The sequence below is a fragment of the Lasiodiplodia theobromae genome (genome assembly GCF_012971845.1).
Source record: "Lasiodiplodia theobromae strain AM2As chromosome Unknown scaffold_28, whole genome shotgun sequence".
Classification (NCBI taxonomy): Eukaryota; Fungi; Ascomycota; class Dothideomycetes; order Botryosphaeriales; family Botryosphaeriaceae; genus Lasiodiplodia; species Lasiodiplodia theobromae.
Genome location: NW_023336486.1, coordinates 272,140 through 286,469, shown reverse-complemented (window position 1 = coordinate 286,469; position 14,330 = coordinate 272,140). Strand labels below are relative to the sequence as shown.

The 14,330-nt window shown below is 52.8% G+C and overlaps 7 protein-coding genes across 7 annotated transcripts; 4 read left to right on the top strand and 3 right to left on the bottom strand.

Moving 5' to 3' along the window:
• Positions 1-900: 900 nt before the first annotated feature.
• LTHEOB_8715 (Mfs monocarboxylate transporter) lies at positions 901-1,236 on the bottom strand (the record flags this gene model as incomplete). The annotated part of the gene is made up of 3 exons (XM_035518223.1): positions 901-998; positions 1,049-1,095; positions 1,151-1,236. 3 exons carry the CDS (start codon positions 1,234-1,236, stop codon positions 901-903), a joined length of 231 nt encoding a protein of 76 aa, XP_035370020.1.
• A 2,642-nt stretch (positions 1,237-3,878) lies between these two features.
• On the top strand, positions 3,879-4,952 carry LTHEOB_8714 (2-nitropropane dioxygenase; the record flags this gene model as incomplete). Its single annotated transcript, XM_035518222.1, has 1 exon — positions 3,879-4,952. One exon carries the CDS (start codon positions 3,879-3,881, stop codon positions 4,950-4,952), a length of 1,074 nt encoding a protein of 357 aa, XP_035370019.1.
• Positions 4,953-5,711: 759 nt separating this feature from the next.
• LTHEOB_8713 (Nad dependent epimerase dehydratase) lies at positions 5,712-6,917 on the top strand (the record flags this gene model as incomplete). The annotated part of the gene is made up of 4 exons (XM_035518221.1): positions 5,712-5,895; positions 6,021-6,386; positions 6,436-6,561; positions 6,622-6,917. 4 exons carry the CDS (start codon positions 5,712-5,714, stop codon positions 6,915-6,917), a joined length of 972 nt encoding a protein of 323 aa, XP_035370018.1.
• A 1,040-nt stretch (positions 6,918-7,957) lies between these two features.
• Positions 7,958-9,541, top strand: LTHEOB_8712 (F-box domain cyclin-containing protein; the record flags this gene model as incomplete). Its single annotated transcript, XM_035518220.1, has 1 exon — positions 7,958-9,541. The coding sequence occupies one exon, from the start codon at positions 7,958-7,960 to the stop codon at positions 9,539-9,541; it is 1,584 nt and encodes a 527-aa protein (XP_035370017.1).
• Positions 9,542-9,697: 156 nt separating this feature from the next.
• LTHEOB_8711 (uncharacterized protein) lies at positions 9,698-10,209 on the bottom strand (the record flags this gene model as incomplete). Its single annotated transcript, XM_035518219.1, has 2 exons — positions 9,698-10,043; positions 10,115-10,209. 2 exons carry the CDS (start codon positions 10,207-10,209, stop codon positions 9,698-9,700), a joined length of 441 nt encoding a protein of 146 aa, XP_035370016.1.
• A 2,048-nt stretch (positions 10,210-12,257) lies between these two features.
• On the top strand, positions 12,258-13,426 carry LTHEOB_8710 (6-phosphogluconate dehydrogenase family protein; the record flags this gene model as incomplete). Its single annotated transcript, XM_035518218.1, has 4 exons — positions 12,258-12,306; positions 12,386-12,902; positions 12,954-13,123; positions 13,176-13,426. 4 exons carry the CDS (start codon positions 12,258-12,260, stop codon positions 13,424-13,426), a joined length of 987 nt encoding a protein of 328 aa, XP_035370015.1.
• Positions 13,427-13,700: 274 nt separating this feature from the next.
• LTHEOB_8709 (Cupin domain-containing protein) lies at positions 13,701-14,207 on the bottom strand (the record flags this gene model as incomplete). Its single annotated transcript, XM_035518216.1, has 1 exon — positions 13,701-14,207. One exon carries the CDS (start codon positions 14,205-14,207, stop codon positions 13,701-13,703), a length of 507 nt encoding a protein of 168 aa, XP_035370014.1.
• Between the last annotated feature and the right edge of the window lie 123 nt (positions 14,208-14,330).

The following is a 14,330-nucleotide window of genomic DNA, read 5'->3' as shown; positions in this document are numbered from 1 at the left end:
AAGCTGCCAAATTCATTCATTTGAGTTTTGCTTTAATATACAGCTGTTGTTACTTGGTTATATCGCTGTGTGGTGTTTCCGTTTGCTGGGGAGTTTTGATTTTTTGGAGTCTGTAGCCTGCGGGCTGACCTGCCTTCATTACCTTGGAGGGGTCTCTTTTTTTGTTTAGTTTGTTAATTCTTCTGTTCAATACTTAATTTGAAATAATTTGGAGATAGGTAATGGAGGCAGGTCCTCGCGTAGTTGGTCGCAATACCAACAACAAATAACTCGCGCCCTCATCTCAATTTCCTACTGACCGGGTCCAAAAAACAGCCACTTCAGGAACGCGCAACAAACTCGATGGTTGGCTTGAGATTTTCTACCTGCTTGGTAATGTACATTTCTGGCCTAATTCTTCAGACTTGAACTACACCACCACCTACCACGGGCTTTCGGCCTGCAATATGCGGCTCCGAGGTCTATGCGACCGCGCTCAAAATGCTATCAGGTCACATCCGCGATTCCCTCCTGAGAACCTCAAACGACTTAACCACACACCCCCACAAGGCTCGACTTTCAAGACCAATGTCCCTAAGCTTTGTCTGCATGGGCTTCCATTATGACTCGAGCTGGGTCGCGTCGCTACATCACAGGAGGGGAAAAAAGATAGAGTGGGCCGCCCGCAACCCAGCTGCTGACCTGCTGACCTCTCTCATTGGCAGGAAGAATAACAGTCCGATCTCTGGCTCCACTTTTACCGTATCTTTGGCTGCTATCTTGAACAATAAGTTGCCCTCCTGAATCACCCAAAAGGCACTTGACTCAAAAACGAATCGCCCGATATGCTTAACTATTTGCTCTTTTTTACCTTGCCTGACCTTCATATCTCCTCCGCAAATTACGTCAATCCCTTCAAATTCAAGCAGCATAGGTGCGAGCCGTCACAGGCACAGGGCATTCGACAATTTGGCTGCCCAAATTAATGCAGTCATCATTACCGCGGTGCCAGCAAGTGTCTGGAACGAAATCAGCTACTTCGGAAAAGCAGTATGCATTCCTGACTTACTGTCTGCACACCGGCAGTAGTTTCCAATTCCTTGGTGAGGAGCCGCTCTATGCCGGTTGTCAGTCTTTTGCTAGAAAATTAGAGATGTGTATTAGAGCTTACGCGTTGTGGCATGGCCGCTTGGGCTTCTTAGCAAGTGAGAAGCCGGAAATGGCAAGGAGAGGGAAGATTGTGGTAGAGAACTTCATTTTGAGGGTGGTACTTTGTTGGAAAACTTGTCTTTAGTGTTTGTTGGATTGCGGAGATTCTAAAGATGTTGGCACAGGTGGAATACTTAAGGTTTCCCGTGCAGCTAAATGTTGAGTTGGCATTCCACGTAGCTCTGAAGTTTGGCTGGTGAGTGACGTAGAAAGTACTTGTTTGCTTCCTACGTTACATCCTGAAGGCAGGGCTCTGGTTTGCCAAAATAAAATAAAACAAGCCGCTCTCCCTCCACGTCTTGCAAGACAACTTGACGTTTGCGAAAGGTCGTCTTGAACCTCTTAGCTTGTTTGGCTTGTTTTCGTAATCTTGCAAGACACCTTAGTATTGTAATTTCGAAACTTAGAATGGTGTGGAAGAAATTTTTAGTAGTAAACGTTTTTTTTTCTTTTCTTCTCATGAAGTAATACTATAATCTTATACGTTATAGATAGGGAAAAGTAATATAAGCCATTATTATATTTAATATTGCATATTCTACCAATAGGTTCCTACTCTGTCAAGATAAATCCGACGCGTCTTGGTCCAAGATTTCTAAAACGAGACGTGTTTAACTAAGACGTCAGGAGCAGACCGTCTTGCAAGACGATCTTGTCTTGATCGGCAAGACACCTTGCCAACATAGAGCCCCACCTTAAGGGTGTCTTCTATCAGTGATGTGTACGAGAGCTACTGCTTAATTAGTACTACGCATCCACGTTAGTATATATCTTGCGAGCATTCGCCTGAGCTCGGTCTTTCGATAACATTCGAGGTCTAGATTTAGGGCTCAGAAGCGCATCTACTATAGACTATAGGGGTAACTGTTGGATGGTACCAAGCCAGGAGAAGAAATCCTCCTGCTGATCGCCGGGGAAGGGTTGTTGGGGATTCGTGTACTGCATGAGGCGCTAAGCTGCGCCGCACCCACAAAATACGTCGCCCCCAAACGCGACCCACTTAGCTCGTATACATAGCGTGGCGGAATCCCATGACTGATACTGTATTCTAGTATCAGCTCGAGAAACATTGATGACTCTAAAGAAAAAGGGGGGCTGTGCGCTAGGTCGGTACACTACTGTGTTGACGATAAAGAAAACAGAATCTGTACTGTAAAACTCTATATTAAAGTTAAAATCTAGTTTATTCTCCCGCCAACTATGGTAGAGACTTTGAATTCTTCTCCGCATTCTTAATTTACCGCCAAGATTAAATTGGGATCTTCGGATTTTTCGGCGACGCCGCACCCGCAACCTTAAGACAAACTGAAGCCGGAGACTTCGCCCCTACTCGGAGGTCACCACTGCACAGTACGAGTAAATGGGCCTGTTAGATCCTCCCTACTGCGCCGTACCCGCTACCAAAAAAAAAAAAAAAGGGTAAACCCATTAGCTAGTATACAGGCAAGTGGATATGCCCTACCTGCTGGAAGTAGCGAATGGTACTACACCCGCGAAGAACACGAATCCGTTCTCATACGACTATGAGCCACAACACCATGCTGGTTCAGAGATGACTCGTTGCTAGCCTTCAGATGCGGAACTTCTCTATGCCGACTATTGCGATTTCAGTCCCCAGAATTTTGAAAGGAAACGTTTTGACGTCACAACCTCAGTGAGTAACCCTGCAAAACAATGTCGAATGAGATGCTGACCACTATGAACAAAGTGTCTTGTCACCGGCCATGAATGCAGCTTCGACAGCGATGACCACCGGATTAGCACTGCTAAATGCTCTTTAAATGCTAGCAGCCAAGGTTCATGTTACGCATCAATCATCTTGGGTAGTGTTCCGAACCTGGCTGATAGTAAATATTATTTCGTTCGCTTTCTTCACGCTTCTTCAGTACTGGATTCCAAATTTTTGTCTACACTGAGACAGTCGAACTCCCAGTGCTCCCTTCCCCTCTAACTTTGCTCACCCCATCAAAATCCTGCCACTCACCTCTCGCCAACCCGCCTATTGCCGAAGGTAGTAAATTGGAGTTTCCTCTGTTTTAATCTGATTCTCTTTTCTCCTTGACTTGATCTCTAAGCCGCGCAGTAGATGCGTAGATGCCCCTCGCAATTTTCTATTGGCTGGTTCACGAGCATGCAGTATGTTTCAGGACTCAGCACCGTAAACTTAACCTAATCGGGGAATTCAGAAGTGGGTTAGCGTCGCCTTTTCCTCATAAGCGTACACAGTAGAAGTTGCAATTCATCGAGCTCAGACACAGTATGCTCCGCGGAGAAACTGAGAACGAGAGCTTTTGGGATGACGCACCCACACCACTTGACTCATAAGCTTTATAAGCCTAGTGGGGTCAGCGCGGAACAACTGGTGAGCTATTAACACCTTAAGTAGGGATACCTGCAGCATCAAAGTTCGCCAGAACCTTCATCTTATGCATCGACTTCCAATAGTAAGCGGACGGCTTACAACCAACCTCATTGGCAGAACTTCAGGCGGGAGCCATCGGCACATCTCGGCAACTTCAACATCAGCCCAACAGTCACGCGCAAGCTTACGCCCCTCAATCCTTACAACCTCATCCGCTCCTCCGTCGCGGTATCCGACACCTCGGGCCATCCAAACTCCACCAAGCCGGATTTCCAAGTCTCATCCAACCAACGCCCGGTCCCTCTCTACCACTAGTAATTCAACCACCATGGCATCATCCACCCTCCAAAAGACCTACCCCTGGACCCAAACCCCCCTCATCATCAACGGGCCCATGGGCGGCTTCGCAGGGCCCGAGCTCGCCGCCGCCGTCACCAACGCCGGCGGCATCGGCTTCATCGCCGGCGGCCTCGACCTCAGCGCCCTCGACAAACAAATCGGCACCTACCGCACGCTCCTGGCGCCACACATCTCCTCCTCCCCCCCTTCCTCCTCCACCGAAGACGCCCTCCTCCCCGTCGGCCTCGGCTTCCTCTGCTTCGGCGCGCCCCTCGCCGACGCCGCGGCGCTCGTAGCCAAGCACCGGCCCGCCGCCGCCTGGCTCTTCGCGCCGCCGCAGCTGGCCGACCACGCGACGTGGGCGCGCGCGCTGCGCCACGCCAGCCCGCGCACGCAGATCTGGGTGCAGACGGGCTCCGTCGGCGCCGCGCTGCAGGTCGCGCGCGAAGCGTCGCCGGACGTGCTGGTCCTGCAGGGCGCGGACGCGGGCGGGCATGGCTTCGAGCGCGGCGCGGGGATAGTGTCGTTGTTGCCTGAGGCGGCGGATGCGCTTGCGGAGGCGGGGTGCGGAGGAGGGATTAAGCTAGTTGCGGCGGGGGGCATTGTGGAAGGGAGGGGGGCGGCGGCGGCGCTGGCGCTCGGGGCGGAGGGTGTGGTGATGGGGACGCGGTTCCTCGCGTGCGATGAGGTGGTGCATGAGGGGTACAGGCGGCTGATTTTGGAGGCGAGGGATGGCGGACAGCGGACGGTCAGGTCGAAGGCGTTTGATGAGGCGAGGCCGGGGGGTAATTGCTGGCCCGAGATTTATGATGGGAGGGGCATTGAGAATAGGACGTATGCGGATTTCTTGAAGGGGGTGGAGGGGGACGAGCTGAGGAGGTTGCATGCCGAGTCGCAGAAGAATGGGAAGGTTGCTGGGTTCGGCGAGGAAGAGCTCAGGGTTACCGTTTGGGCCGGCACGGGGGTTGGGTTGGTGAAGGAGATTCTGCCGGCTGGGAAGATTGTCGAGGATGTGAGGGAGGGGGCGAGGAAGGTGCTTAAGAATCTCAGTGCGCAGTTGTAGACTGAGCTCGGAGGGCTTCGTGCTTTGGCAGCATAAGAGCGTCACGCATCAATATGTGCTTAGCTGTGTGGTATGAATTGGACCTCATGTCTTTTACTCAGTGTTCCTCCATAACCACCTGAACGATGCTAAAGTCTCTTCATTTACATTATTCCGCTCCTCAAAGCATGATTGTAAAACAGGGTAAACCTACTATTACATTTTGAAGAGGTCCTTAGTACAAGGAGTCATTGACATACTGACGTAAAAATCAAGACTGTTTCCTGGGGCGAGGGAGAAGAAGCTGGAATAGGTAGGAAGCAAGTGGGCAAGGGATCGAGTTGCTTATCATGCAACGACTCAGTTCCCCGCATTCCAGTGTCGGAGTTAAGCATAGGCCCAGTGCCGATCGATCGTCAGTTTGCGTAAAGCTGCATGGATCCTTCCGAGGCAGTCTGAGTCACCGCACCTACTTTCAGCGAAATTAAGTGGTCAGAAACAAGCCAGATGATAAATTCACGCCGGAGAGGACGGAATGCGTCGAGCCGAGTACCAACGGCCTGCTCTCTACCTGTAATTTCAACACCATCTTCGATCGGCGGCTTTTCGGCCAAGATGCTGCTGCCTGTGAGCTAAATAATATAAAGTTGACAGCGTCGTGCCTTCTGATCATCATTTCGGGGCTTTCGGGAGACAAATTATACTTTCTCAGATCGTCAGTGACGTTCAATCTCCGATCACACCCACTAGCGTGTTAACCTTAATTCAGAGACAACACAAATGACTACTACCCAAGATCCAGCAATCCCAAAGGGCTCGGCAGTCCTGGTCACTGGCGTGAACGGCTTCATAGGCTCGCACGTCGCCGACCAATTCCTTCAATTAGGCTTTCGAGTCCGAGGCACGGTGCGGGATGTCAAGAAGAATGCTTGGGTCGCTGAATTTTTCGACAAGACTTACGGGAGTGACCGGTTCGAGCTTGTCGCTGTACCCGACATATCCGCAAAGGGGGCTTTCTGCTCAGCCCTGAAAGGCTAGTTGCCCAGCTTGGGCACCGTTAGGTGGTAGTTGCTGATATCATGTCGATAGGGATCTCCGCTGTCATCCATGTAGCGTCGGATGTGTCGCTCGACCCTGATCCAAACAAGGTCATCCCCTCCGCCGTTGATGGCACGCTGAACGCACTGAAGACGGCAAACGACGAACCTACCGTGAAGCGGTTCGTCATCACCTCTTCATCGCTTGCCGCGTCGCTGCCGAACCTCAGCACCGAAGTGATCGTGACGAAGGATTCCTGGAACGAGCAAGCCATCCGCGCGGCCCGAGCGGATCCCCCCTATCTTCCGGAGCGATCTGAGGCGGTCTATGCAGCGAGCAAGGCTTTGGCGGAAAAGGCAGCATGGAACTTCTACCACGATGATCCCTCCAACCGGTCGGACTTGATTGTTAACACGGGTATGAGATCTTAAAAAATGTGTCGAAGCGTTGATCTGACAGATTCTAGTGTTGCCTTGCGCGAGTTTCGGAAAGATTCTTGACGTAGACAAGCAGGGGTATCCGTCCACGGCGGGAGTCGTTGAACGCTTGTGGACTGGGAAGAATGTTGAACATATTGCCAGCATTCCACCGCGTAAGGACTTTGCAATCGACCTCTTATAAGGCTAGGCAAACTTGTACTGACGGAAAACAGATTATGCCATCGACGTGCAAGATTGCGCACGCCTCCACGTTGCAGCAGCCATCCACCCGGGTGTCGTTGGTGAGAGGATATTTGCTTACGGACAGCGATTCAACTATGACGTCATCCTAGACATCTTTCGGAAACGGAACCCCGGTAGAGACTTCATCAGTAACTTTCAAAGTGAATGGGACCTGGCTGTGATCGAACCTCAAGCTCGGGCGGAGCAGCTGCTGCGCGATCTGGGCAGACAGGGATTCACGCCGTTGGAGGAAAGTGTTCGTTTGAACATCGAAGCGCTTTCCTAGAAAATGATTGTGATTGATGATGCGGTGGATCCCACATTGTTCGCTTTTCTTTCTGTTTGCTAATTAGTTACCTTACAGCTTTCTTTTTTTACGCGCTGCCTGTAGGTATTTTATCGATTATCCTGCGCACCTTCAGATTTGTACGTAAGTTTGTCTCGATGAGAGTAACTTTTATGTAACACCTCGGGTTCGAGTGCTGCATTAAAACATGCCCAGAACATCAACTTTCGCCATGACCATGCATCTTTAGAGACAAGAGTCTTGTCTTCCACGCCACATCTTATAACGCAATGCATCGACGAAGGTTACGATAGAGTTTGGACTCCTATCCCGTAAAGGCAAAGCACAGAGAAAGCCAAAGCACTCACGGATATGCCGCACATCATAGCGAATGACGTTCATGACAAATTAATGTATTTATGGAGAGCTCGGGCATGATTCGCTGAAATAAAAAGCAATGTTTTTTTCTGACAAATGAATCTAGACGGCGAGTGGTTGCCGTTATGAGGCCACTTTTACTTTGCGATCCACTGACCGGCAGATACGACGACGCACATGGCCGTTCGTGCCTAACCATTGATTTCGGAGCGGCCCGACGCGAGTAATACGTCCGGGCTGCCTTGCAAAAAGTTTAGCCGAAGAACCAGGTAGGCGGTTCCTGCTAGGGCACGCCATTTACTCTTACTGGTAAGTGCTTGGATCCCTCCTCCAACCGCGGCATGTTAACGCGATATGCGCTCTGTTAAAAAAGGATTCCCAAGCCAAGCTCGGACCTCGTATTTATCGCTGTGGGGACTGTTGCCTGTGTGACCGCCCAGACGCATGCACGCCGCAGGAGGCCCTAAGGCAGCAAAAGAACGGCTCATTCGTGCCGATTAAAGATTTCATATTTCATGAGACCCTACGCCGCCCCCTTGGATTTGCGCAAGCCGTAGCCGCGACTGCCAATAAGAAGAGAATCGTGCGCCACGAGCGCCTGTCGCCAAAAGAATACAGGATAAAAAGGAAAAAAAGCAAGACGGCAAAATAATAATTATACAATGGCCATCACCAACCTCTCCGCTCTGCCCACAGAGCTCATCCACCTCATCACGTCCTCCCTCTCCTTTCCGGACGTGCTCTCGCTGCGTCTCGCCACCCGGTCCCTCAGCGCCAAAACGTCGTCCGACAGGCGCTTCGAGCAACGATTCGCCACGCGCACCAGCGACCTTTCGACAAAATCCCTCAAGACGCTCGCCGCCATCGCCGCACACCCGACTTTCGGCGCCCTGGTCCGCGAAGTCACGCTCGTCACCTCTTTCCTCGATACGACCACCCTGCGCAGCACCATCTACACGCGCAAAAAGCCGCCTGCCGACAGTCCCGTCCGCGTCCCGTTTTCGGATTGGGATGAAGTTGGGCCGGAAGAACTGGCCGCGGCACGCCGAATGCTGCGTGTATACGAGGCCCTGCAGACGGACAGAGCGCGAGCGAGCGCCGAGGGCCAGGATCTTGCGTTGTTGGTTGCGGTGTTTGAGCGGTTGGGAGCGTTGGAGACACTGAAGCTGGAGGCGAGCGTGTTTAAGAGCCATGGAGAACCGCGGGGCGAGGAGCAGAGATTGCATGTGCTGCGAGCGTTCAACTACCTGCCTACTCCCTCGATGCTGTTGCCGTCATCATCATCATCGGCAGCGGCTAGTAACAACGCTGGCGGTGAAGAAAGGAATGGGAGGCCTCAGTTACGGCATGGGGAGGCTAGCGGAAGACAGCAAAACCGACGGAAGAAGACGCAGAGGAGGCAGATCTGGGAGATGGCATCGCATGATTTTTCCATTACATTGCGTGCCATGGCGCAGAGCGGGATTGCTATCAACAACATGCTGGTCTTCGGGAAAGAGTGGGGCTGCAGCATCCTTTCGGCGGAAGTCGGAGCCTTGCTCGCCGGTAGAGCTATGTTTGAGGCTGAGGGAATACGGGCGGCGATGTCTCGCCTGAAGTATCTGAGCATCAGTGTGACGCAAGGCTCGCTGCAGATGTTTGGAGGAGACCTGGAGCGGACCACGGTGGAGCAAGATGGCATCGTTGGCAACGAGATCCTGGAGGGGTTCGCAGATTTGCTCGCGACATGTTCGAGCCTCGAGGAGCTCGACATGCGCAATGTCTGGATGTGCAACGATCTCGGTCTGAAAAGGAACTGTACTGATCCCCGCTTCTTCGGCGACATCGCGACAAAGGCTGTCGTGCCGAAGCTCCGCTCACTCACATTGCGCGGATGGACTGTGCGGGCTGAAGACGTGTTGCATCTACTTCGGAAATGCAACGACCTGGAAGAGTTGGAGTTGCGTGAGGTGCGACTCTGGGACGGCCAGTGGAGTCAGGTGTTTCGGATGCTGGGTGAACGGACACGGCAGTTGAAGCAAGTGACACTGTATCGCTGTTTCGAGAAGCAACTGATCCGTATTACGCGGCCTGTGGGGGCAGTAATAAAATCAGACAGCCTGGGAAACAGATTCACTGAGACTTTCAGGCTGAGCGGCGAAGAAGTCCGGGATGGGGTCGACTACTGCAAGCAGGCTGAGAGGTGGAGTGGAAGATGGCCTCACACGCTCTACCGGCGAGAGAGGATGAACGAATACGGGTTCTGAGAAAAGAATGGAAATGGTCCGTGAGAGTCAAGTCTCGTAAAAATGGCGTGCGAAATTGGCGGCGGCGAGGCAAATGACGAACGGCGGAAAACGACGGAAAACGCTGGAATACGGGGCCGACCAAACTGGGAAAGGACTTTTCGAAGGAGACCGAAGCTAGACAAACTCCTTCGACTTGGTGGGTGTTTGCTGGCCCTCGAGCGAGGGGTGCAGTTGCGACAGCTTGTAGGAGCTGCCCTCATTGCGCAGGTACATGTTTGGATTCGCCTCGTAACTGAAGGACGGATCGGTAGCGGGGCCCATGCTCTGGCGGTTGGCGGCATTGGAGCGGGCCGAGGGCGCAGCAGGAGCAGGGCGAGAACCCTTCTTCGGTCGGCGCGGCTCGTCGTCGTCGAAACCCATGTCGCGGTACTTTTGTGCTGCCCTCTCTTCGGCCAGGCGATCTGCTATGCGGCGCTTGCGCATGACGAGGAAGAAGACGATGCCGGCGCCCGTGAAGATGCTGCGACGGATATGTCAGCGGAGTGTCTTACTTGGCAGAGCTTCTTAGGCTTAGGATTTCTTGGAACATACACGGCAAAGATGCATATAGGCACGGCGGTCTTGAGCACGTCGCTGACGGGCTTCTCGCAAGCGCTGTTTTCGGGATGCTTATCGCAGTCGACCATGGTGGCTTGCTGGGTAGGGCTGTTGCGGCTGATAGTTGGTGATGGGCGGTGGGTCGTGGGAGGCCTGCCTGAAGATGGTTGCGGTTTTAAGAGATGCTGACGAAGGGGTCCGGGGCGCTTGAGGCTGGCGGGCGCGTGGTGATGGGCGGTGGTCTTTTAATGAGACCTGGATGCTCTGGATTTGGTCAAGGGAAATTGAAGGGGCGGCGACGGGCGGCCAATCACTGCTGCCGACCGCCGGCTTTATCCCCGGCAAGCAATTCTTCAGGACCGGTGCCTGCCCTGTGCCCTGGACACGAGCAGCAGCAACGACCCCTGCCCGCTAGCCCTGCATCCCCATATCTCGTCCATCTCGCTTTGATTTTTGTCGCACCACTTCGACGAGACGCTCATCAAAAGACCCTTCCCCGCATCGCACCATGTTCCACATGGACAAGCGCACGAGCTTAAGAGCCGCAGCGCATCCGCAGCATTACTAGCCGCCGCTGGCTGAAACCTGGGGAACGAGCAGAGTCGCACCCGAGCAGCCGCAATCATGACCGTCGTCGCATCACCTCTCGAACCCACGCGCCGAACCGTGTCCGTATGCATGCCCACGCGCCGCAACGGAGATGCGACGCTCTGTTGTAATTCGCGCTGTAAGATCGTCAGAATAATGAAACTCTGCTAATCACAGGCATCGCGCTTATTAGCCGCTCTCCTCCTATACCGCCAACTGATGGATTGGCACCTCTTAACGCCCGTGACCCGTGTTCGTCGCTCACTATTGACTTGGATACGAGCATCACAACTATCTGCCATCGGCGGTATCGTGACTTGCCGATCACTCCCGTGGCCTTCGCTAAGGCCTGCTTCTCTTTCTAAGTTCACTCTACCCCGTCTCCTCTAACATGTATGAAAGTCCTCCAGTCTCGAGCTAAAACTCGTTTTCAAATCGACAGGCTAGAGCATGAATGACCTGACTACCAAGGCACACCCTAGCACAATGGCTATTTTCTTGTCGTACTACACTTCGTTAGGCCACCGGGGGCGGAGCATTGAACGCAAAAAGCCGAGGTGGGCCACCCGACCGTCGATGCCAGATACCGATGCCTGTACGGCCCGCAAATGTGATGCTTGGCAGAATTATTGGCCGAAGATCTGGACCCTGCTCAAGGCTCTGCCGGAGATTGGGCGCACCACGAGGTTCGGTCATTTGGTGGTTTGTGCGATTCGAGTATAAGACCATGTCGCGTCCCTCGCCGGGTGAGACTACAGCGCAGCGCCACCTGGGGCAAGTAGCTCTTGGCCCGTGAGAGTGCTTCTTACCCACCGACACGGACGATGGGGCTTTTCCGCGGCAATCAGTCCCTACTTCTGTCCACTTTTTTGTTTCGACATCGATGCTGTGGCGCAGTGCAGAATGCATCATCCCTGGCTGCAGCCGATCAACTTCCTGAGTATCTCAGCCTTGCCGCTCGAAAGCTAATATACCACTTTCCCCTTATAGAATCTCAAAATACTTGACCTGGGGCCCTATCCCATGTCACACTCTTACTCTTCCTTTTGACTTTTGTTAGACATGTTTCTAGTATTTATGGACATATCCAGTTTCATCTGCTCTTTGGAAACTGGATGGTCATTTCTTAATCTCATACTCTGCTATTTTATGACTACCGAGAGGCGAGGTTGCATGAAAATCTTGTTCAGATGCTGAGCTCTGCAGATTGTCTCCATAGATTAAGAACAAATCATTTCACGACACAGAGATGCGTTGTAACTGGAATCTCCAACGGTTCAAAGGGTTGGCTGATTATGGAAGCCATCAGGTCGCATGTGTCCCGCCTTCATGGGAATATCAGGGCGTTTTTAGCAAATTTGGGATGAAGGATGGCACAAAGCGTATCGTTGCGCGCTGCCCCGCAGTTGACTCATATTCGACCCCACCTTTTACATCGTAAGATAAAGCCGCAACATCTTACTTTCTGAGAAAAACTGTTCACGGCCCTGAAACCATTCCTCTGCCGTCAACGCTTTCCCGCTGCAATCGCAACCCATCACGCCTAAAAATGGCCGAATCTCAGCATGCTTCTCCTCCGCCGAGGTTTGGATGGATAGGTAGTTCACCGCCCCATCTAATTGAATTCGAGACCGCAAATACCAAAAAATAACCAAAGCCAATACTGACTCCGCACAGGCCTTGGATCAATGGGCCTAGCCATGGCCACAAACCTCCAAAAGCACCTGCAGTCCCTCGGCGCGCGCGACCTGCATTACACCAACCGCACCATGTCCCGCGGCGCACCCCTGCAGGACCTCGGCGCCGTCCCGTGCACCAGCATAGCCGACCTCGTAGCATCTTCCGACGTCATCTTCCTGTCTTTAAGCGACGACAAGGCGCTATCCGCGACCCTGGACGGCATCCTGAGCAGCCCTTGCGATCTGGCCGGCAAAATCGTCGTCGACACGTCGACCGTCCTCCCGGCGTCGTCGGCACGTGCGGCGACGCGGCTGCGCGCGAATGGCGCCGAGCTCGTCGCTGCGCCCGTCTTCGGGGCCAGCCCTGTTGCTGCGCAGGGCCAGTTGCTGTTTATTATCGCTGGCCCGGATGCGGCTGTTGAAGCGTTTGAGCCGTTTGTTGTGGGAGTTATGGGGAGGGGGATTATCCGTCTGGGTGAAGATGTGCGGAAGGCGAGTATGATGAAGACGGCGGGGTGAGTCTGATGTCTAAATAGAAAATTGCCGTGCGTGCTGACAGTGGTTAGCAATTTTGTCACTGCTGGAATGATGGAGTTGATTGCGGAGGCCCATGTGTTCGCTGAGAAGACTGGGCTGGGGAGCGAGGCGATGGAAGCTCTCTTTGAGCAGCAGTATGGACCGTTGGCGTTCAACATGTCAAAAAGATTAACTTCTGGTGCTTACATGCCTCCGAAAGGTATGTCAATTATTGTTTGAATGCCTGACGGCAACGCTGACCTTTCTTGTAGGTGAGCGGCCATGGTCAAGTCTCGATCTTGCCTTGAAGGATGTTGGACATGGAATTAGATGTGCAAGAGAATCCGGGTCCCGATTAGAAGTTGGTGAAGTGGCATTGCGGCATTTGGAAGAGGCAAAAGACTTCTCCGATGCTCATGGCCGGCCGCTTGATTCTTCGTCTATGTACGGTGTGCTGAGACAACAAGCCGGTCTGCCATTTGAAACAGATTTTGTGCAAAAGCGGGATTCGGGCGACGCATAAGAGCGGACGTGCTGAGGCACCTATTCTGTAGATTTAACTATCGGCGTCTCAAAGCTCATGAAAAAAAAAACGAATAGGAGAAATCGGAAATTATACGCTTAACACGTACAGTTTTAGCAGCCGCATATTGAAAGTTTCGGGGTCTTATGTCATATATTCGTTGATAGAGGCGTCTAAAAGTCATGTAACTCTGCATTTATATTCTCGCTCCCTAGTCGTCTGTGTGCTGATCCATCCGGCCACGGCCACGATTTTCCTTGGACCGTATGGGTGCTCAGACCTTCATGGGAATGTCGGCCTCAAGAACCTTTTCACCAACTTTCGGCGGTTGCGACTTGATCAGAATGAACAAAGCACGAGCCCACTCATCAGTGTCGTTATCCCACCGGTGCATCGTAGCTTGCTGAACCACGGTGTCGTTCTTCTTCAGCTCAGTCCTCGAACCGTCATCCAGCGTCATGGTAATCGTCCCCTCGATAACGAACATGTAATCCAGAGTGACGGTACGGTGGAATACGCTCTTAGAGCGCGGGGGGAGGCCCACAATGCGGAAGATTGCTCCATCGTTGGCGATGCCGGTCTGGGCCAGGCCTTTGTCCTCAGTGGAGTTGACGTCGGGTGGGAGCTCTGCGGTCGACCATACGGGCACGATGACGGGTCCGTGCGGCGCCTTCTTTCCGGCAATCAAGTCGTCGCGGGTCACGACTGCCACGGCATTTTCATTGTGGCCCGTGACGACGCGGCGGATGGGAGTGTTGAAGTCTGCCTCGTTTGTAGACATGCTGAGTTGGTATCAAATTGTCCGGCCTGTGACGTTCAGCGAACAGAGCATGTCTGAGAGCATGGCCAGGAACGTACTACACAAAAACGATTGCGTTGACGAGAAGAAAGTGTTTTCTGGTTG